Below are 22,676 nucleotides of genomic sequence, written 5' to 3' on the forward strand. Positions count from 1 at the left end.
CCCTGGAGAGAACAATCATGGGAGAAGGAAGGGCTGCTTATGCACAGGGAGACAGCTCAGGACGCAGGAGAGTATGGAGGGATGGTCACTGGAAAGAGGTAACTATGGGGAGGAAGTGGGAGGGGAGCTGTTGCATGGTAAACTGTGGTCAGTGACATGAGACAAAGTATATGTGAACTGCTGTATGGAAAGTGAATTTGCTCTGTAAATCTTCACCCAAATCACAATAAATAAAATAAAATAAAATAATATGGTATATGTACCATTCTATAATCAAATGCATTAATATTTGAAATGTACTATTATACATTATTATTATGTTGTATACAGTATTACTGTATCGTTACAACATTTTTCCTCCCTCTTAATGACTTGGGGGAAAAAGCCTATAAATAGCCTATGACATTTTCAGGTTAGATTTTGCTGCCTGCTGAGTTTGATACCACACTTATAAAAGAAACTTAAGATTTTCAGAGCTATTTGGATTTCACAATTGAGAATGAGGTTGTGTAGACCTATGTGAACATACTTACATTATAAAACAAAAAAGTTTTTACAAAATACATTATCTTTACTGTGATGCAGTGAATTACTTGATATGGCTCTTCTACCCATGGTCTTTGTGACTCTCACCAGATGACTGGGTGGAACTATGCAAATATGAGATGCTTGAGGCCTACCAATGGTATTAGATGGCTTGTTAGTAATGCAAATGAGGTACATGGCACCCTTGTGGGGTGGGCCATGCAAATAAGATATATTGAACCCTAATGTGGGGATTGGTCAGTTTTGTCATTCCACTAGGCTAAAATGAGCCAACCCAGAGGTGGAAAAGGGAGGATCTCACTACCATCAAGACAGAGAAGAGCCAAGAGCGGATTGTGTCCTTGGACCCAAGACCCCTGTACTGAGATGATGGCAAGGAGACCAGCAGGGATATGGCGGCAGCAGAACCAAGAGACTGGCACGAAACACAGTGGCAGGCTTGCCAGTCCATGGAGTGAGTAAGCTGAGTGCCTTTGAACATAGGAGGCTTGCTAGCAGAGTGGGATGTACCTATCAGCAGAGCTAAAAGAGCTTTGTAACACTTACCTGAGCAGGGCAGAGGCCAGGCCAAGAGGCCAAGGGCCAAAGAGAGGCATGCCTTTGGGCATGACCAGAGGGGAGGCTGTCCTGATCCAAGAATTGTATCCTGAGCATTCCTGAACATGAATCATAACCTGTTGCTTCCTTTCCTAGTAAACTCCCATGATCGTTGAGTATTGTCTGTGAGTTCTGTGTGACCATTGCGACAAATATTGAACCCAGCAGAAAAGTTGGGAGTGTCATGAGAGGGACGATTGATGTCAGAATTGGTGAAAAAATTAGAGGGTGGCAGGATGTCTGACTTCTGCTTCATAGGATTCAGCTTTGGGTTGTTGGCCGTTGATCTTTCTGTGACGTTAGAGGAGGTCAGAAGACGCTGCCCCTATGACCTTTTTGCATTTACTATGTACGGTCTCTTTGATTACTCATCTCTTTCATATTTTAAAAATGTTAGTCATAACCTACTAAATTGATTTCAGAACCCACTGAGTAACAATATGTAATTTGAAAAACATTAGGAGTCTGTGTAGTCTGTGTTCTAAGCTCTCTCTTGGGAGTACTGTTGAACTAGATTTTTAGAAGTATGTATTTATAATTACATCAGAAACTAATCATCACATAAATAAAACTCTTTACATTTTGGCATACCCCTTTAATATTTATTAATATTAAGCAGCTATATAATTGTCATCTAGGTTGTGTATATGATGATTATGATAGTATATAAAAATAATACTGTTTCTTTTATATAAGGTATCCCATGCATCAGTGTAGTCTCTTGTTTTTTTCAGACCTCAGGTACATAGACTAGGATTAATCATGCATGACACACTCTTATCAATGGCCCTTGCAAGGCCACTCTTATTTTAAATAATTAACTTAAAAAATAATATGAACACCGATGACTCCACCACCAAAACTGAGAACTAGAGCGTGATCCTAATGTCCATCTACCTATGTGCCCCTCTCTACCCATCCCCTTTCTTTCCTTCCCAGAGGTAACTCCTATCCTGAATTCTGTGTTTATCATACTTTGCCTTTTCAAAAATAGTGTTACCAGATATATATATGTATGTCTAAATAATGTTCAGTTATTTTTGAACTTTATGAAGTTCAAAGTTATTAAGAGGGTAGGGTGTTAATACTATTTGTTGTTTTCTGGGACTTATTTTTTCATTTTCCATTATATTACTGAAATTCATTGTTATGCATAATAATCCAAAAAGCTAGACTATGTGAAGAAGAATGTGGCATCAGGATTGGAGGAAGACTCATTAACAACCTGTGTTGTGATATGCAGATGACACAACCTTGTTTGCTGGAAGTGAAGATGACTTGAAGCACTTACTGATGAATATCAAAGACTAGTCTTGAGTTTAGATTGTACCTCAATATAAAACAAAAATCCTCACAACTGGACCAATAAGCAACATCATGGTAAATGAAGAAAAGACTGAAATTGTCAGGGATTTTATTTTGCTTGGATCCACAATCCACACCCATGGGAGCAGCAGTCAAGAAATCAGATATCATAATGCACAGGGCAAATCTGCTGCAAAAGACTTTTTTTGAAGAGTTAAGGAGCAAAGGTGTCACTTTGAAGACTAAGGTGCACCAATCCAAGCCGTGGTGTTTTCAGTCACTTCACATGCATGTAAAAACTGCACAGTGAAAAAGGAAGACTGAAGAAGAGTTGATGCCTTTGAATTGTGGTATTGGCGAATACTGAAAATACCATGGACTTGCAGAAGAACAAACAAATCTGTTCTGGAAAAAGTACAGCCAGAATCCTCCTTAGAAGTGAGAATGGCCAAATTTTGTCTCAACTACTTTGGTCATGTTGTCAGAAGGGGCCAGTCACTGAAGAAGGATATCATGCTTGGTAAACTAGAGGGTCAGCAAAAAAAAGGGGAAGACCCTCAATGAGATGGATTGACACAGTGGCTGCAGTAATTGGTTCAGGCATAGCAAGGATTGTAAGGATGGTGCAGAATGGGTTGGTGTTTCGTTCCATTGTACATGGTGTTGCTAGGAGTTAGTGCCAACTTGATGGCACCTAACAACAATAGTTATATCCAAAACAGCCTTTTAAGACCTGCTTTTCTCTAATCATTCCTCACTCAAAGAAATTTTAATACAGATGTGTATATTGAATGTATATTTTGTTGCCAGTAAAATAGGTGTAGAATGGTATATTGTGAAATAACTTGCATTTCTCTTATTAAATGGAATTAAGCATCTCTTCATGTGGTTATTGGCCATATACATTTCTTCTGTGAAATGCATGTTTGTGGCTTTTACTCATTTTCCTATTGGTTTCTTCATTTATAGATTTGTAGTTTTACTTTTGCTTTTTATTTATTTATTGTGCTTTAGGTGCAGATTCACAGAGCACAGTTTGTTTTACATTCAACATTTCATGTACATTTGGTTTCACTCCCCAATTACCATTCCCCAACCCTAACCCACTTTCCTCCCCTCCCTGCCCAGTAACCCCACCCTGTGCCCCTCATAGTTATGCACTCCTGTGTGTCCTGCATTTCCTCCATGCGAATGTTGCCCCTCTGGTGCCCTGTGGTCTATTGCTCCAAGGGGTGCATCTCCATAGAGTATGTGGGTACGTCACCCTGGGCTGAGTGGTCTGCATGTATGTCTTGCTTACTGTTGGGCTGAGAGCCAGACCCTGGGAGTGAGTTTTATTCCAGGCCTGAAATGTATCCCAGGGCCATAGTATTGGGGGTCCCACCAGATTCCATCTGACCAGTAATTCTGGTCATTATTGTGTTTTTGGATTTTGTTCCTCCTTTTTTTTTTTTTTTTTGCTTTTTGATATATCAATAATATGTGAAAAAGTACAAATCCATACATCAACATTTTTTTTTTTTCTTAATTGTGATTTGGGTGAAAATTTACTCAACATGTTGTTATGTGCCTTCGGGTTGGCCCCAACTCATAGTGACGCCTCCTTGTGTTTCCGAGGCTATATCACTATGGAAGTAGATTTTCCAACCTTCCTTCCTAGGAGTGGCTAATGGGTTGAATCGCCAGCTTTCTCATAGCAGTCAAGTGCCTTAGGCACTATGCTACCAGAGCTCCTATATATCAGTATACCAATAAGAAAATGAATAGGAGCTATTATTGATAACAATTAATTCTTAGATATCTATATCTGTATAGATTTTGATATCGATATAGTGTCTTCTAGTTTGTAGGCTGTTTTTTCCCTTTTTATAAAGTTCTTTTGACTAACAGAAGTTCTTAATTTTAATATGGTTAAATGTATCTATATTTTCTTTTTTGGTTAGTGTGTGTTATGTCTTAAGTCCTTTTCTACTCCATAGTCAGAAAAAAAAACATATTCACTGCTAATTTCTGTTTTCAAAAAAAAATTTTAAGAACTGTTATTTGGGTGAAATTTTACAAAGCAGATTTGTTTAGCATTCAGCAGTTCATATACATTTTATTTTGTGACGTTGGTTACATTCCCAGCAGTATAACAGCTCTCCTCACACTTCCTACCTGTGGTTACCCTTTCCCTTTGTCCTTCTTGCCTGTGTATGCTTGCCTCCCTACCTTTTTCCCTGTGCAAATACTATCCTTCTGATCTCCCATGGTTGATTGTTCTGACTACAGTTTTCTTTTAAGAGTTTAAAATTTTGTTTTTGTCATTTAAGATCTTAAACCATCTGAAATTGATTTTTGTGTGTGGTATGAAATGTAGGATAATCTGACTTTTTTCTCCAAAGGGGTAACTTTTTTTTTCTTTCTAGTTTTAACGCATTGAATAATCTCTCCTTTCCTCAATTTAGACCTTTAACAAAGTTACCATATCCTGATGATTAATATGCCATGTTGTTATTGTGTGTCATCCAGTAATTTCTAATTTATAGCAGCCCCACATGACAGAGTGGAACTGTCCGATGAGATTTCCTAGGCTATAATCTTTATGAAAAGGAGATCTAGTGGTGTAGTGCCTAAGGCATTTGATTGCCAACCAGTTGGCAGTTCAAACCCACCAGCCACTCCACGGAAGGAAGACCTGGCAATCTACTTCCATAAAGACTACTGCCTTGGAAACCCAAAGGGGGTCGCTATGAGTCAGGATCAAGTTGATGGCAGTGAGGTGGTTTTTTTTTTTTTAATCTTTATGAAAGCAGATCTCCAGATCTTTCTTGAGATGCTGCTGGGTGAATTCGAACTGTTGGCCTTTTAGTTAGCAGCCAACTAACCATTTGCAGCACCAGGACTCCTTTAATAGGCCATAGATACTTTAATTAACCATCTTCTGTATTATTCAGGTTTTTTCAGGTTTACATATACTGTTAGGATCATTTTAGTGTTTCCTTTTAAATTATTTTAAAATGTTTCTAAGACTAAGATTATTTAGCTAAAGATTATGAATATTTTTATGTCTCTCTTACACGTCACCAGGTTATCCTCCATAAAAGTTGGAAAAAAATTACACCAAGTATGAATGTGCGTATTTCCTTCAGTTATCCAAGAACTCATCTCTTTCATGATTTTGCATTTCCTTCTATTTTTTTCTCCCTCTCTTTTTAGGACTTTCTATTGTGATACCAATCAGAGTGGTGGGTAGTGGTAGCTGGGCACCATCTAGTTCTTCTGGTCTCAGACTAACGAACTCTGTGGTTTGTGTGCTCCATTAGTCTTTTGGACTGTTCACTTGAGTCTTTGATTTTCTTCCCTCTTCTTTGCTCTGGATGGGAAGAGACCAACAGTTGTATCTTACTTAGATGGCCACTTGAAAGCTTTTAAGACCTCGACGCTACTCACCAAAGTAGGATGTAGAATATAACATTGTCTTTATGGATTATTTTATGCCAGTTGACTAAATGTCCCTTGAGACTATGGTCCTAAGTCCTCCAATCCAGTGACTCAGTCCCTCTAGGTGTTTGATTATGGCTAAGAAGTTTGTGTAACTTTGCCCCCTGTATGTTCTACTATATATACCTGGATATATTTTAGGACATACACATATGTATGTAGAAATATCCTCTGCTAAGCCTATATATGCTCATGGGTATACTCCCATATGCCATCTTACACCTGGTCAGCTTACATATTTATCTATCCATTCGTGAATTACTGTTTATTATTGTTATTATAGGATTGTATATGTAATAGTATCTACCAATGCTGCCTTTTACACTTGTGTATTTTCTGGTATCTTCCTTTGCTTTGGTCATGTTGAGTTGACATTCCTCTTACTGTATATTGTCTTTCCCTTCACCCAAATTAATAAATGTCTACTATCTAGTTAGTGATTTTCCCTCTCTCCCTGACTCATCCCTGGTAACCTTTAAAGAATGTCTCTTTCTGTGCGTAAACCTCCTCTTGACTTTTTATGATAATTGTCTCATACATGATAATTTTATGATAATGGTCATTTGACCTTTTGTGTTTGACTTACTTCACTCAGCATAATGTCTTCCAAGTTCGTCATTCATCCATGTTGTGAGATGTTTCATGGATTCATTTTTATTCTTTAATATTGTGTAGTATTTTATTGTGTGTATGTACCTGCAAAAAAAGTGTGGGTGCAGCATCTGACTTCCCCTACCTTCACAAGAGGGAAGAAGGATCTAGGTTAGACATGCCACCACCCTCCAAACTTCTTGCCAATTCTGATACCATCTGTCCCTCCCATGGCTCTCTCAACTACTTTTCTGGGTTCAGTAATTTGTTGCAGTGGCCACGCAGGACTTACAGACAGTACTCACAATTATGGGGTTTATTAAGGAAGTAACAGGTTACCATTTATGATCAGAAATGACTCAGGATACAGTTCTTTGATCAAGACAGCTACTTCTCAGCTGTGCCTCAGGCATGCTTCTCTCTGGCCTTGAACTCTCAGCCCTGCAGTGCCTTGGCCTCTGCCCTATTCGGCAGGTGTTAACAGAGGTCTTTTAGCTCTGCAAATAGGTGCCCAGAGATGCACCCTACTCTGCCAGCAAGCCTACTGTCCGAAGGCACTGCGCTTTCTTGCTCCATCAGCTGGGAAGCCAACCACTCTGTCTCATGCCAGTCTCTGCTACTGGGTGTCTGCCACTGCAGTTTCTTGCTGTCTCTCTCTCTCTCTGAAGTGTTACACTTCTGTCCTGTGTCAAGGAGGTTCATTGCAGGCATCTTGGGTCCAAAGGATATGCTTCCCTCCTGGCTCACTCTCAATGGTAGTGAGACCCCTTTATACCACTAGGATGGCTCATTTTAAGCCTACCAGGATGTCAAAACTAACCAGTCCCCACATTCGGGTTACATATTCTTTATTTGTACAGTCTCACCCAGGGTAGAATGTACCTTTTAAATACATTGTTAGCAAGCTATCCCGTCCCTTTGGTGGACCACAAGCACCTTACATTTGTACAGTTCCACCCAGTCATCTGGTGGGAGTCAAAAAATCATGGCTAGAAGATCCATAGTAAGTAATTCACTGCAGTGCAGTGCCATTATTTGTTTATTTGTCTGTTGATGGGCACTTAGGTTATTTCCATCTCTTTGCTGTTGTGAACAGTGCCACGATGAACATGGATATGTGTGTATCTGTTCATGTCATGGCTCTTACTCCTCTAGGATATGTACCTAATATTAGGATTGCTGGATCACATGGTATCTTTATTTCTTACTTCTTAAGGAAGTACTGTACCCTTTTCCATAGTAGTTGTACCATTTTACAATCCCATCAGCAGTGTGTGAGAATTCCAACCCCACAACATTGCCAGTTGGTTCTTTTTTTCTTTTTTTGATCATTGCTGTTACTGCTGGGGTGAGATGATACCTCATTGGTTTGATTTACATCTCTCTAATGGTTAATGTGGTGTAGTGCCTAAGGCATTTGACTGCAGTTCAAACCCACCAGCCACTCCTCAGTAGGAAGATTGAGCAGTCTGCTTCCTAGAGATACTGCCTCAGAAACCCAAGGAGCAGTTGCTGTGAATCAAATCAACTCGACGGCAGTGAGGTTTTATTATTTTTTTTAATGGCTAGTGATCATGAGCCTCTCTTCATGCATTATTGGCCTCCTAAATGCCATCTTTGGTGAAGCGTCTGTTTATGTCCTTTGCCCATTTTTAAATTGCCTTTTTTTGTTGTTGAAGCGTTGAAGTTTTCTAAAAATTTTAGAGATTAGTCCTTTGTCTGATATGTCATTGCCAAAATTGTTTTTCCAGTCTGTAGGTTCTCTTTTCACTTTCTTTGAGAAGTCTTTTGATGCACGTAGATGTTTAATTTTTGGAAGGTCCTACTCATCTAGTTTATCTTCTGCTGTTTGTGCATGTTTACTTATGTTTGATAGGCTATTTATGTCATAAATGAGGGCCTCTAAGTTTGCCCCTGTATTTTCTTCCATGATGTTTATTGTTTTAGGTTTTACATTTAAGACTTTGATCCATCTTCAGGTAGTTTTGTATATGGTGTGAGGTATGGATCCTGTTTCGTTTTTCTGCAAATGGATCTCCAGTTTTACCAGTAGGAGTTTACTGGTATCGTTTTTTTTTTTTTTTTGGTGGTGATACTGATGATTTCTCTGTTGTATATACTTTCCTATGCTGAGTTCTTTTGTTTATGGGTTTTCTTTTCATTTTCTTTGTTGCTTTTAATTTTGTATTTATTGAGTCTTTATGATTTTCTTATTTTTTGTTTTGGTGAGAATGTTTATTAATTTTCTTTGTGGTTACATTGAAATTTACTTTTATCTTCCTAAGTTTAAAAACAGTCTGTTCTGTCTTCATATTGCCTTAACTTCCTCTCCATATGAAAGTTCTGTAATTACACTGTTTATTGCCTTTTTTTTTTTTTTGGAAGTTGCTTACAGATTGATGTCTCTCATTCCCTATTTTCAATCTTGTAGCTTTATTTTATTTTTTGGAAATTATTTATCTGGGTTGGTTTCTGGGTGATGTTATCATATGTGTTAATCTCAAGTTGTTGTATAACATTGTTAAGTGTCTGTCTGATGATAGACTTCTTTTAGTATTCCTTGTAAGATTGGTCTGGTTTTTACAAATTCCCTAAATTTCTGTTTATCTAGAATTGTACTACTTTCACCGTAGTATTTGAGGAACAGTTTTGCTGGATTTATAATTCTTGGCTGGCAATATTTTTCTTCCAGGGTTTTATATATGTCATCTTTTGCCTTCTTGCCTGCGTGGTTTCTGCCATGAAAATCAAAGTTTAATCTTAACTGAATTAAGATACTCTAGTATTTGATACTCTAGTGTAGCTGCGGTGTAGTAAATTACCTGGTATGGCTTTTCTAGCCATAAGTCTTTGTAAACTCTGTGGTAGAATTTGCCATGAACAACTGAGTAGCTCCTGATTGTTAAAGTTATCTACCTGGGGTATTTCTTTTGAGAGTGGCGTGAAGCAATCTTCTTGGGAAGTTCTCTCTTTCTCAGGTGTATAGAATTCTGATGTTGAGATAGGTTGGTTTAGCCACTCTGCCAGGCTCAAAAGGAGCCCTCCTAGCGGCAGAAGGAGTCTGTCTGACTGCAGGCTGAGAAAGACATGCTGTGAGTGCACTTCTGAACTTGAATTGTAGTCTGGTGCTTCTTTAATAAACCCCATAATCTGTGAGTTTTGTGTGGCCACTACAGTGAATTATCGAACCCAGCAGAGAGGTGGTGGGTGCTGTGGGAGGAATGGTTGGTGTCAGGCTTGGTGAAAGGGCTGGAGGGAGACAGCGTGTCTGGCTTCACAGGGATAGGCTTTGGGCTACTGATGTTGATTCTGTCTTCCTTTTGTGGGGTTAGAGGAGGTCAGAGATGCAGCCTCCTTGGCCCTTTAGCAGTAGCAAAACCCATAAAGCTTAAATATATGTAATCATATAGATAGATATCTATACAGATATGGTAGCACAATGCCTAAGGCATCTGACTGCTAACCAGAAGGTTGGTGGTTCAGCCACTCCACAGAAGCAAGACTGGGCAATCTACTTCTGTAAAGATTTCCTGCCTTGGAAACTCAATGGGGGTCACTGTGAGTCAGAATCAACTTGATGGCAGTGGGTTTTGGTTTTGTTTTTGTTTTTGTTTTTATCCATAGCTATCTATCGACCAATGAACTCTCATTGCCATTTAGTTGATTCTTACTCCTAGCAACCTCCACTGGGTTTCTGAAGCTGTAAATCTACTCCCCCATATATGTGTGTGTGTGTGTATGTATACTTACACACAAATGCATTGTGTGTGTGTGTATACAGATATATGTATACATACATACATATATATGAAAAGAGAGAGTGCAGTTTATCTCAGGGAAGTGGCTCATGGTTATAGAGGCTGGCAAGTTGTAATTTCCAGGGTCAAATGTCAAGCTGGAGGCTTTTCAGGACTCATGCAGCTGTAGGGGCTGATGAACCCAAGATCAGCAGGCAGTATAGCAGGCTGCTGACTTTGGTGCATGACAAATCTAAGATCACCAGGCAAAATGGTGGATTGTTGGCTCACAGGACAATTGTAGAGGCAGGTAAGTCCTAAGTTTGTGGGTCAGAGGTCCAGCTGGAGGCATTTCCTGACTCATGCAGCTGCAGGGGCTGATGAACCGAAATCGGCAGGCAGCATGGCAGGATCCAGATTCAACAGAAAGTTCCTGAATTTTCCTAGGACATCCATATATATGTGTCTGTGTGTGTGTATGTATATATGTATATATATGTATAAGTATGCATGTGTATGTATATGTATATACACATACACATAGGCACTCTGGTAGGCACTTGACTGCTCACCAGAAGGCTGGCAGTTCAAACCCGCCAGCCACTCCTTGGGAGGAAGATGGGGCAATCTACTTCCGTCCGTAGTGATACCGCCTTGGAAACCCAAGGGGAGGGGTTGCTATGAGTTTGGGTCCAACTTGAGGGCACATAACGACAACAGCAACACACATACATATATATATATATGTATGTGTGTATATGTAGTGCCTAAGTCATTTGACTGCTAACTAGAAGGCTGGTGGTTTAAACCCATCAGCCATTCCTCGGAAGGAAGATTGGACAGTCTATTTTCATAGAATTACTGCCTCAGAAATCCAAGGAGGGGTCACTAGGAGTCTGATCCAGCTTGATGGCAGTGAGTTTGGTTTATATGTGTGTGTGTGTATGTGTGTGTGTTTGTGTATAGGAAGCAGACCATATTCCTGAGGAAACTCCCTTTCAGCTGTTTGGTTGCTCAAAGAATATCCCACCAGGGAAGTGACTACTTACATCAGATTTCATCATGGGAACAACCACACCACTGCTTAAACCACTCAGTCATGGTCCCACCAAGTTGACACACAACCTTAACTACCACAGTTCCATTTTGTAGGTAACATTTCCTTTTTTCCTGAGCTGCTCTCAGGATTCTTTGTTTTCGGTTTTGAAAAGTTTGGTTATATGTCTCAGTGATTTTCTTTTGGAGTCTACCCTGTCTGGGGTTTGTTGTGGTTCTTGAATGAATACATTCTCATTTTTTATAATATTAGGAGAATTTTCTGCCAGTGAATCTTCAAAAATTTTCTATGTGCTTTTTTCATCTCTTCCTGTTCTGGAATTCCAAGTACATGTAAATTATTCCATGGTATGCCACATAACTCTTTGGCTTTCTTTCTTTCTTTTTTTTTTCAATTATTTTTTATGATTATTCCTCTGATAGATTTGTAGCAAAGGATCTGTCCTCTATTTCACTGATTCTGACTTTCATTGATTCAGTGCTATTACTTTTTCCTTTCAGTGCATTATCTATTTCTGAAATCTTAGTGTTAATCTTCTGGATTTCCATTTGCTCATTTTGTATGGTTTCTAATTGTTTGTTTTGTTAGTTTGTTCCTGTATTGTTTAGCTGAATTATTCTGGAGTTTTGTCTGTGTTTTCCATAATCTCTTTCTTGATCTGTTGGAGGACCCAGTATATAGGTGTTTTGAATTCCTTTTCAGATAATTCCATTACCATTTCTTTCTTAGTAGGTTATCGTTTTTCTTTACTTTGGTCCCTTGCTAGAGCTATTTTGTTCTGCTTCTTCAGGTGCTTTGATATTGTCTGTTGTTTCCAAGCACTAAGGTGTTGTTATATTTATTTTTGTTTCTTTGCTGCATCCTGTTTTGTTGTTATGTTTTGTTTTTATTTATCCAGACAGGTGGGATGGGTGTGCTACTCTGGACACTAGGCTGGCTATACTAGAGCACTACCCACAAGTCTGGTAGATTGAATAGCAACAGGTGGTTGAGCACAGATCTCTGTTTGTTGGTCTTGTGGGCAGCTAAGAGCAAGTTGGGTGGGTGTTGTCTGTTGTCAGTCACTGGTCCAATGGTGCAGGAGCAGGCAGTACTAAGAGCAAGTTGGGTGGGTGTTGTCTGTTGCCAGTCACTGGTCCAATGGTGCAGGAGCAGGCAGTACTACTTGCTGAATGAGTAAGATGGCAGGTATACCTGGCTAGCAGGAGTGCAGGTGTCACTTCTCTCTGGGTTGAGGCAGTGGGTGATAGGTGGGTGTGTGCATGGTTACACTGCCACTACCTGTCACACAGTAGATGTGAGTGATGGGCTGGCATGCATGCAGTCGCACACTCATTTCCTCTTGCTGGGTTGGTGGGGGTGACAAGTGATGGGAAGGGGGAAGGGAGCAGCAGGCAGGTGTTCATGGGCTACGCCTACTACTGACTCTCACCAGATGCTGGGGAATGGAGAAGGAGCTTGGCTGAATCAGTGGGTGGGAGCGGTGGCGGGGGAAGGTAACGGTTGAGGGAGATAACTTGGTCCTCGGTTATTGGGGCTGCAAGCATGTAGGATTTATGCTACTAATCATCAGAAGGGTGGGGGCAGGGGAAGTGTGCTCCTCTGGGCTCTTCCTACTGGCTGCAGCCAGCAATTGGGGCTTATTTAATTCTAGGTATGCCTACAGTTACTTTGTGTTCTGTTGGGAATTTCATGTGCACACCTCTTGTGTTCCTCATCCAGGATTGTTGCTGACATTGTTTCAAGATAGCCATGCTGTGCTGGGCTGGCTGCTGGGCCCCTCTGATCTGTCTCTTCCTGTTCACTGTTTTCAGTCAGTTTCTTCTTCCAATCAGTGTTCTTTATTTTAAATTCTTTATCCTTTCGTGTGATGCTCAGGGTTCCCACCTTGTTTTCTGTATATGTTTCACTCCGTTTTTTGGGTCTTTGCTGTAGATGGGTGATGAAGGGTGTCTGACTAAGCCACCATTTTGGCTAGAAGTCCTTTCTGTTGAACTTTTGATGTAATTTATTTTACAGTCTATGGTAGTTAAGGTTATGTGTAAGCTTGGCTGGGCCTGGTTTTGAGTGGCTGGGCAGCTGGATGTAATTATTCCCCATGGTGAGATTGGTAATTAACTTCGTGGTGGAATCTATTGGAGCCGCTGAGTAGTTCTTTAGGGGTGTGGTCTGCTTCCAGTATATATAAGAAGCAACTTTGAGGAAGGTCTCCAGCTTTATGGCATCCTTGAACCTTGCATGTTGCTAAGTCATTGTTCGGCAGCCTGTCGTGACCTGCTGATCTTGGGACTTTTTCTGGACTTGAATTAGTGGCCTGCCATGTTGTTTGGTAATATTGGGATTGTCCCTTTTTACTTATTGACCTTGGGTTTTCAGCCTTAGTAGCCAGCAGCTGCCTTAGTGAAGAAAAGCCTCCAGCTTCAGTGGACTCGGGGCAGGAAACAGAGCTGAAGCCCAAGGTTGAAGGGCTTTTACCCAGCCCCTAGAGTCTGGCACCTTGAACTCTGACTTCTAGACTACAAATTGTAAGAGAATAAACTCCTGTTTGTTAAAGCCATCCCATTTGTGGTATTTTCTCTTAGAGCAGCATGAAATAACCAAACCATAAATCTTTTTTCTGTATGCCAGTATGTGCATATGTATATAGTATTCCTTGGAAGGAAGATTGGGCAATCTACTTTTGTAGAGATACCATCTTGTTAACCCAAGGAGGGGTCACTGTGAGTTGGAATCAACTTGATGACAGTGAGTTTGGTTTTGGTTTATAGTATTTTAAATGAAATTAAAATAATAATTTTGATTACCCACTGCCATCAAGTCAGATCTGACTCATAGTGACCCCTCCTTTGTTTTCTGAGGCAGTATTACTGCGGAAGTAGATTGCCCAATATTCCTTCCAAGGAGTGGCTGGTGGGTTTAAACTGCCAGCCTTCTGGTTAGCAGTCAAATGCCTTAGGCACTATGCTACCAGAGCTCCTATAATTTTGATAGTATATAGTTTACTTAAGATTATACTGTAAGCATTTTCCGAAGTTATAAAAATTCTTTGAAATCTTCATTTTAAAGGTTATATAATAGTCTGTTTTAAGATACACCATTTGTCTTAACCACTACCCATTTGTAAGTACATATTAACTATAAAAAATAAAGCTACAGTAAACATTTTTAAAAATAATTCTTTGTTTCTCCCTGGTTGTTTCCTGAAGACAGTCTCAGAAACAGAATTACCTGATCAAAGAGTGTGCATGTTTTTAAGGATATATAATGCCAGATGCCCTCTAGAAGGCCTTACCAATTGATACTCCCAGCATTAGTATATGATGTTGTCATATTGTCATTTAAATGGATTGGGTCTGGGTCTATATAGCTCTTTGCACCAAGGAAGAAGATATAATGGCTTTCACTTTCTATTTATCATTTTATATTTCTTATAAACATAGAAATATAGTTATTTATTCAGATTGGATTTTGATCTGACAGTTAAAGAGACTTTGGCTATTAAGGTCCTGAAATAAATTGTTGCGTCTTTGTGGGAAAAGACTTAAGTGAAGACACCTTTGGAGAATTTTGTTCTGGATACTATGTACTCTCTATAGGGAATATTTGTTGACCTTTAAAATTAATAGAACTGAAGAGTAGCCAGGGAGTTTCATGTCAGAGTGGGAACTGGCCTTTTGAAAGTGGTAAAGAAAATAGAGAAAGAAAAAAGTTGAAGGTATTTAGCTACAGTTTCTTCTTCTTCTTCTTTTTTAATTCCTTGGGCATTATTTTTTTCCCAGTTAGAATGCCAAGATTACATGGTAAGTCTGCCCATGGAAAGGGCTGGAACATTGGAAAACAGAATGAAAGCAAACACTGTGGACTGATAATGCATGATTTTTTCATCCTATGCCATGTGCAGGTCAAGATGTCTCATTTTTTTCAGGCTTCATTTACCCTTGTGCCCCCTATATCATATTTATTAATTGAATAAATGAATACATACGTGAATGTTGTTGTTGTTATGTGCCATCGAGTCGGCCCCGACTCATAGCGACCCCTCCTTGGGTTTCCGAGGCAGTATCACTATGGAAGTAGGATTGCCCAACCTTCCTTCCAAGGAGTGGCTGGTGGGTTTGAACCGCCAGCCTTCTAGTTAGCAGTCAAGTGCTTTAGCCACTATGCTACCAGAGCTCCTACATAGGTGAATAGATGGATGAAAAAATAAATGAGTGTAAATACATGGATATCAGAATTAAAGAAAGGTGGTTGTTGTGTGCCATCAAGTCGTCTACGACTCATAGCGACCCCTCCTTGGATTTCCGAGGCAGTATCACTGCGGAAGTAGATTGCCCCATCTTCCATCCGAGGAGTGGCTGGTGGGTTTCAACTGCCAGCCTTCTGTAGCATTCAAATGCCTTAGGCACTACCCCACTAGAGCTCCCAAAAGAAAGGTAGGTTATGAAAAAGAAGTGTTCCATGTTCAATTTTATTGATGCTATAGTTAAAAACAATTTAAAAAACCAAACCCCTTGCCATCAAGTCAATTCTAATTCATACTGACCCTATGGGACAAAGTAGAACTGCCCCATAAGGTTTCCAAAGCTGTAATCTTTATGGAAGCAGGGAAGCAGACTGCCACTTTGTCCCTAGCGGCTGGTGAGTATGAACCGTTGACCTTTTGGTTAGCACCCAAGCACTTAACCATTATACCACCAGGGCTCCTTCATCCTGTATTAGAAAGATCTTTGAAAAGTTAATAAGCAGAACTTTTCTAGGATGCATATATGTGTACTGTTGCTTCCTAACTGCTGCTAAGAAAAGTCATAAAGCTTCTGTCAACAAGGATATAACATCATTACTTTTAAAAGTAGGCAGCTTCTAATTTTTTAGTTTCTTTTTTTTATCACCTTTTCTCTAGCTACTGAAGTAAAACTTGAATTAGGCTGTAAACTCCCTCTGCTGGGTAAGAATGGGGAGAAGAGCAGGAAACCTAAAATATGGGCTTGAACAGTTAAGGTCCCATTAGGTTACTGTTACAGCTAAAGTAACTGGTATTCTTAAATTCTCATGTGTGTTCTCCACAGGGAGCATTCCCAGCTCGTTTGAAGAAGGTGCTGATAGTGGGAGCACCGATATGGTTCCGAGTGCCCTACTCCATCATCAGCCTCTTACTGAAGGATAAAGTCCGAGAGAGGGTAAGGCAGGCTAGCTTCATTTTATTTGGAAGTGGAAGGATACATTCCCATCAGTACTGTCAAAATTCTGCCAATATTCTCTTTTCAAAAAATCCTCCTGGCTTCTCCCCTAGAGCTCTTTGTACTTCTGTTAGTGTTTTCATTCACATTCTCTGCTTTACTCATTAGTCACCCCAGTATAGACTGCATTTTTCACTGCACTACAAGCTCCTTGAAGTTAGGAATTGGACATGGTTTACTTGGCTTTTGCTCTCCACAGTACCTTATATAAAGAAAATACTCAACTAATGTGTCCCATAGGTAACTTAGGAATGGTTACTTCCAGAATTTAGCCTAATGATATCCAGGCCTCTAACATTTAACACTTTTTAATGTAATTGTATTTGTTGAACTGGTCTTTGATTTTGTTCAACTGGAAATAACATTCAGTCCCTTTGACAGCAAGAGTTGAGGGAGGAGAGTTTCTCTCTTTCTCCTTTTTTTCCCTGGAATTTTCCCTTAAGACAGCTGATTGCTTCCCATCTTCAGAAAGTTTTGTCCAAAATTATCTTAATTCTATCATAATCCCCTAAGAGTTTCAAGTCTGATTGCAGCCCTTAAAAGAAAGGGCATACAAAATACTGACATACAGGATAAAATGATAAAGGTTTTTTTTTTTTTAATACTGTCATCAGAAATTTTTGTGTATGGAATTGTGAGATTATATGAGTGATAATGCAAATCTTTAAAGCTGAAGTAACTTGAGAAGGAGAGGGGAAACTGAAGTATTTAGTTCTATGGAAGTTACTTAGGGACCTAATAACTCAGAGTAAGAGAGATCTTTCCTAATATAATTGAAAGGACTCTTTAGGAGTTTCTCTCACCTGAATTTACAGGTAGTATACATGCATGTTTAAACTCAAAATATGTTAAGTATGTTTTACAGTCCAGGCACTGAATCCTGGGATTGAAAATTGAGATAATCCTTAACGCTTGAGGAGCTCATTTCCCTGATCAGGACCACAGAGATTGATATGTGCAGAGAAGGCTGCAGTTGTGTGAAAACACAGAAGAGAGGACTGCCTTGGGAGTTAGAAAGGGCTTTATGCAAGAGCTGGTCCTTGAAGAGACACAGGAGTAAAGAGGGACATTCCAGGAAGAGGTGACAGTGAAAGAGACAAGCTTTTAGGAAGAACAGCATTCTTGCTACACACTGGAGAGAACAGATTGCAGAGAGAACTGAGTGGGCTGATTAAGTGTAGCATGACTGTGTCCAAGCAGAAGCAGAATTGGGTATTAAGATTTCTTATCTAGCATTTGTCTTGGGCTACCCTGCCTCTGGGTGGCTGTTCTTGTCTTGCTTTCATAGAAACCTATCATTGAGAACATCGATACTGAGCTATAAAACACAAGATAACTGGCCTAAAATTGGCTGTATTATTATGGGGTTGACAAAAATAGTGTGTTAATAGTGATTAAAAGGAGAGTAGCAGTATATGATGGTACTGGGAAGCCTTGTTAATATTGTAAAGCCTTTGTTCCCTGTGCCTTCCTTGCAGAAGGTATATAATATATCCCAAGAGTAGATCTTATACACATTCTGGGAATTCAGACTTTGGCTGGGAATCCCTAGGGCTTTGTCTTAGGTTGGGTTATCCAGAGGAGCAAAACTGGTGAACCATATTTATAAATACATATAGAGAGATTTATTTGAAGGGAATTGTTCATACAGTTGTGGAGGCTGGCCAGTCTCAAATCTGTGAGTCAAGCATAAGGCTGGCAGCTTCTCCTGAATCATATAGTTGCGGGGGCTGGTGAACCCAAAATTGGCAGATCAGGTGGAAGGCTGCTGGCTCACAGGGTTGCTGGAGCTAACGAATCCCAGAATCTGCACCTGGCTTATGCCCCAAGAACCTGAAGTCAGAGGATGACAAGTGAGATGCAGGATCGAGAGTGAGTGAGCTTTACCAGAGCTTCTATGTATATTGAGTGCAGACCATGCTTCCAGGGAAACTCTCCTTTCAACTTACTGGCTATTCACGTCAGATCACAAAATAGGAAGATGATTACATAATATCTGCCAAACCTGAGACTCATGGCCTAGCCAAGTTCCCACATAACATTAACCATCATAGACTTCAATCCCAGACACATGAAATATAGTCTACTTCTTTTACAAGCATCCCATTTCCCAAACCCTAATAAAAGCACAGTTCTTTATCTTCACTACCTTGGAGGAGTGTCTCTCCCCTACATACACATATTTACATGATTCTTTCTGGTCTTCCAGATTCAGATATTGAAGACATCTGAGGTTACCCAGCATCTACCCAGGGAGTGCCTTCCTGAAAACCTGGGTGGCTACGTCAAAATTGACCTCGCCAGTTGGAATTTCCAGTTCCTGCCCCAAGTGAATGGCCATCCAGATCCCTTCGATGAGATCATCCTGTTCTCCCTCCCTCCTGCCTTAGACTGGGACTCAGTACATGTTCCAGGTCCCCATGCCATGACCATCCAAGAGTTGGTGGACTATGTTAACACTAGGCAAAAGCGGGGCATATACGAGGAGTATGAAGACATCCGTCGTGAGAACCCTGTTGGCACTTTCCACTGTTCCATGTAAGTAGGAAAGGTTGGGCCTGTGGATCAGTTACCAAGATGCATGTGGCAGGCACTGGCAGTACCTTCTTCCACATCTCACTTCTTAAAGGAGACTTTTCCTTGTGTTAAGGAACATTGATCTCACTTCGATGATGGTTTCTTTCATCTAGAAAGAGACACCTCTTGTTTTGGTGGTGGTTGTCAACATCTAATGCTCTAAAATTTCTGAAGGTCTTTGGTACCAAGGGGAACCCTATAAAAATGGACATAATTTTTGGCTATTTCCTGAAATGCAAGTATGTTTTTAAAGGTACGTTTTATTTGCTGCTGTTTTCCATCCTCAATGTGACCTCTTGTCTGATCATTTGGGCAGTCTCTCCCTAGAACATAACATTGCAGCCTGTGGAGAAGTGCTGGTACATTTAAAATAATCCACAATCAGCAAGATAGAAGTTGCCTCTTAAAAATTTTGCCTGTTAGGATTTTCTTTCTATGCAGATCGTACCACAAAACCACCTGGCTAGTTCATAACTACTTGATACCTCTTGTTGGTAGTAGACCATAGATAATTTCTCTTACTCTGTTCTCAAATTTTAATTGGATGCAGCATAATTCTCTCTCCAACTAGTGGGCTCTGTGTGTTGAAAAAGGGACAGTTAGGGAACCTGTCCAAGTGGTTCCCAGGCTTAACTTCCAGCTCAGCCGAAAATCTTCTCTATAACCATGATTGTTCTCTTTCTCTGCACCCTAATTTTCCCATGTGCAACATATGACTGTTGGACTCTGCTATCCATCTACCTTTGTAGGTTAAATGTTTTAGGAATCTATGATTCAGGGAATATATTTTCCATGTGTGATTCCTATCCAGCTCACTCAGTGTGCTCTAAGAAAAGATGTAGGATGAAAGCCTCTTAGCCAAAGGGAAAAGTGGGGAAGGGTGAGTTAGGAAACTGAGATAATAGAAGTAAATGAGAAGAAGCAATTAAGAAGGCAATAAGCAGAGACAGAATGCAAAGGAAAACAAGAGGAGAAAAGTAAAGCATATATTGAAAGGAAGGAATATTCTTTTCTACCTCACCAGCTTAAGACCCCTGTTTATGTCTAATCTGTCCCAACAAGAGCACTTTTTCCCCTGTAGCCTTTTTTTTTTTTTTTTTTAATTGTGATTTGGGTGAAAGTTTACAGAGCAAATTCACTTTCCATACAGCAGTTCACACACACGTTGTCTCATGACATTGACTACAATTTACCCCAATGCAACAGCTCCCCTCCCACTTCCTCCCGATAGTTTACCCCTTCCCTGTGTCCATCCCTCCGTGCACTCCTGCCCCCTGAACTGTCTCCCTATGCATAAACAGCCCTTCTTTCTCCCATGATTGTTCTCCCCAAAGATTGTGTCTATCTCAGGTACATGTTAAACTCATATGCCTGCCTTTTTTTGGCTGGAAGCCACAGGAGTGGGGTCATTTCCAGACCTGAAGGGCAACTAGGGACCATAGTCTCAGTGGTTCCACCAGGCTCTATCTGACAAGCAAGCCTGGTCCCCCCCCTTTTTTTTTTCCCAAATGATTTTGAGTTTTGTTCTACATTGTTCTCCCTCTCTATCCAGGATCTCCTACATAGATCCCCCTCCAAGTGTTTGACAGTGGTAGCTAGGTGCCATCTAGTTCTTCTGGTCTCATAGTTGTATAGGCTGAGGATCGCATGGTGTACCAGTTGCAAGGACTAATTGTTTCCATGAATCTTTGGTTTTCTTCATTCTTCTTTGCTCTGGACGAGGAGAGACCCATCATTGTATCTAGATGGCTGCTTGCAAGCTTTTAAGATCCCAGTTGCTACTCACCAAAGTAGGAGGTGGAACAATGTATTATGTAGTGTGTTATGCCAATTAAGCTTAATGTCCCCTACGACTATGGTCCCGAGCCCACAGGTTCAACTACTCACTTCCTCTGGGTAGCTGCCTGTGATCTAGAAGTGACTCAACCTTGTCCCTTGTCAGCTCTACTGTACCCCTAGGAATTCTTACAGAACATACAAATACACTTGTAGAACCATTGTCTATCAACCCTATTCACGGTCTTGGGTACAATCCCTGCTGTATAGACATACCTAATAGTTCAGCCTGTCCACTCATCTATCCACCCATATACCCATATTTGCTTTCACTGACAGCACAAGACTGTATGTGCAAAAATGTTCATCTTTGTTGTCTGTACCTCTCTGTCTTCCTCTTCCTCAGTGCCACCATGTTGATCACTCACATTTGGTACATTGCCCTTCTCTTCACCCAAATCAATACTTATCTCTACCTATCTAACAGTGTTCCCTCTCTCCCCTCCCACCTCAAACAAAGTAAATTTCCTTCCAGATATAAACCATTCCTTGACTTTTACAGTAACAGACTAATACAATAGTTGTTCTTCTGTGATAGACTTATTTTACTCAGCATAATGTCCTCCAAGTTCATCCATGTTACGCGGTGTTTTGCAGATTCTACATTATTCTTTAGGGTTGCATAGTATTCCATTATGTATATGTACCATAGTTTGGTTCCCTGTAGCTTTTTTTTTTTTTTTTAATATTTATTGTGATTCGAGTGAAAGTTTACAGAGCAAATTCATTTTCCACACAACAGTTGATACGTATTTTGTCTCATGACATTGACTGCAATTTCCCATAATGTCACAGCTCTCTTCCCACTTCCTCCCTGTAGTTACCTCTTCCCTGTGTCCTTTCCCTGTAATCCCTCTAGTTACCTCTTCCCTGTGTCCTTTCCGCCCGTCTACTCCTGCCCCCTGTGCTGTCTCCCTGTGCGTACACTGTCCTTATGTTCTCCAATGACTGCTCACTCCAAGTAGTGTATCTGCCTAATGTAAGTGTTCAGCCCATATGCCTGTCTGTTATTTGGCTGGAAGCCACAGGAGAGGGTTCAATTCTAGACTTGATGGGTAGCTAGGAGCCATAGTTTCAGACCAGCAAACCTGTTCCCTTTTTTTTTTTTTCCTAACGATTTTGAGTTTTGTTCCACATTGTTCTCCCACTCTATCCACAATGCTTTACATATATCCCGCTCCAAGTGGTTTGCAGTGGTAGCCAGGCACCATCTAGTTCTTCTTGTCTCATGGTCATATGGCTGAGTATTGCACGGTCTACCAGTCCCTTGGACTAATTGTTTCCATGCTGCTTTAGTTTTCTTCATCGTTCTTTGCTGTGGATGAGGAAAGACCCATTGTTGCATCTAGATGGCTGCCTGCAAGCTTTTAAGATCCCCATCGTTACTCGCCAAAGTAGGATGTGGAACAATGTTTTTGTGTAGTACATTATGCCAATTGAACCTGATGTCCCCTGTGATCATGGTCCTGAGCCCACAGGTCCAACTACTTGCTCCCTCTGGGTAGCTGGCTGTGGCCAAGAAGTCACTGTGACCTTGCCTCTTGTCAGTTCTGCCATATCACTGGACATTTTTTTTTTTTTTTTTAATTTTATTTTTTTTTATTGTGATTTGGGTGAAGATTTACAGAGCGAATTCACTTTCCATACAGCAGTTCACATATACTTTGTCTTATGTCATTGACCACAGTTTACAGTGCAACAGCTCCCCTC

At 40.4% G+C, this 22,676-nt stretch overlaps 1 protein-coding gene across 1 annotated transcript in view; it reads left to right on the forward strand.

The window, feature by feature from the left end:
• Window positions 1-22,676, forward strand: part of PTPN9 (protein tyrosine phosphatase non-receptor type 9) — a 163,767-nt gene that overhangs the window by 95,614 nt on the left and 45,477 nt on the right. Inside the window, exons 6-7 of the mRNA XM_007948939.2 lie at window positions 16,383-16,493; window positions 18,763-19,091. Coding sequence (XP_007947130.1) covers window positions 16,383-16,493; window positions 18,763-19,091 — 440 coding nt within the window. The remainder of the gene's footprint in view (window positions 1-16,382; window positions 16,494-18,762; window positions 19,092-22,676) is intronic.

The sequence above is a fragment of the Orycteropus afer genome, unplaced genomic scaffold (assembly GCF_000298275.1).
Source record: "Orycteropus afer afer isolate SDZICR_OR568_19922 unplaced genomic scaffold, OryAfe1.0 scaffold00233, whole genome shotgun sequence".
Lineage (NCBI taxonomy): Eukaryota > Metazoa > Chordata > Mammalia > Tubulidentata > Orycteropodidae > Orycteropus > Orycteropus afer.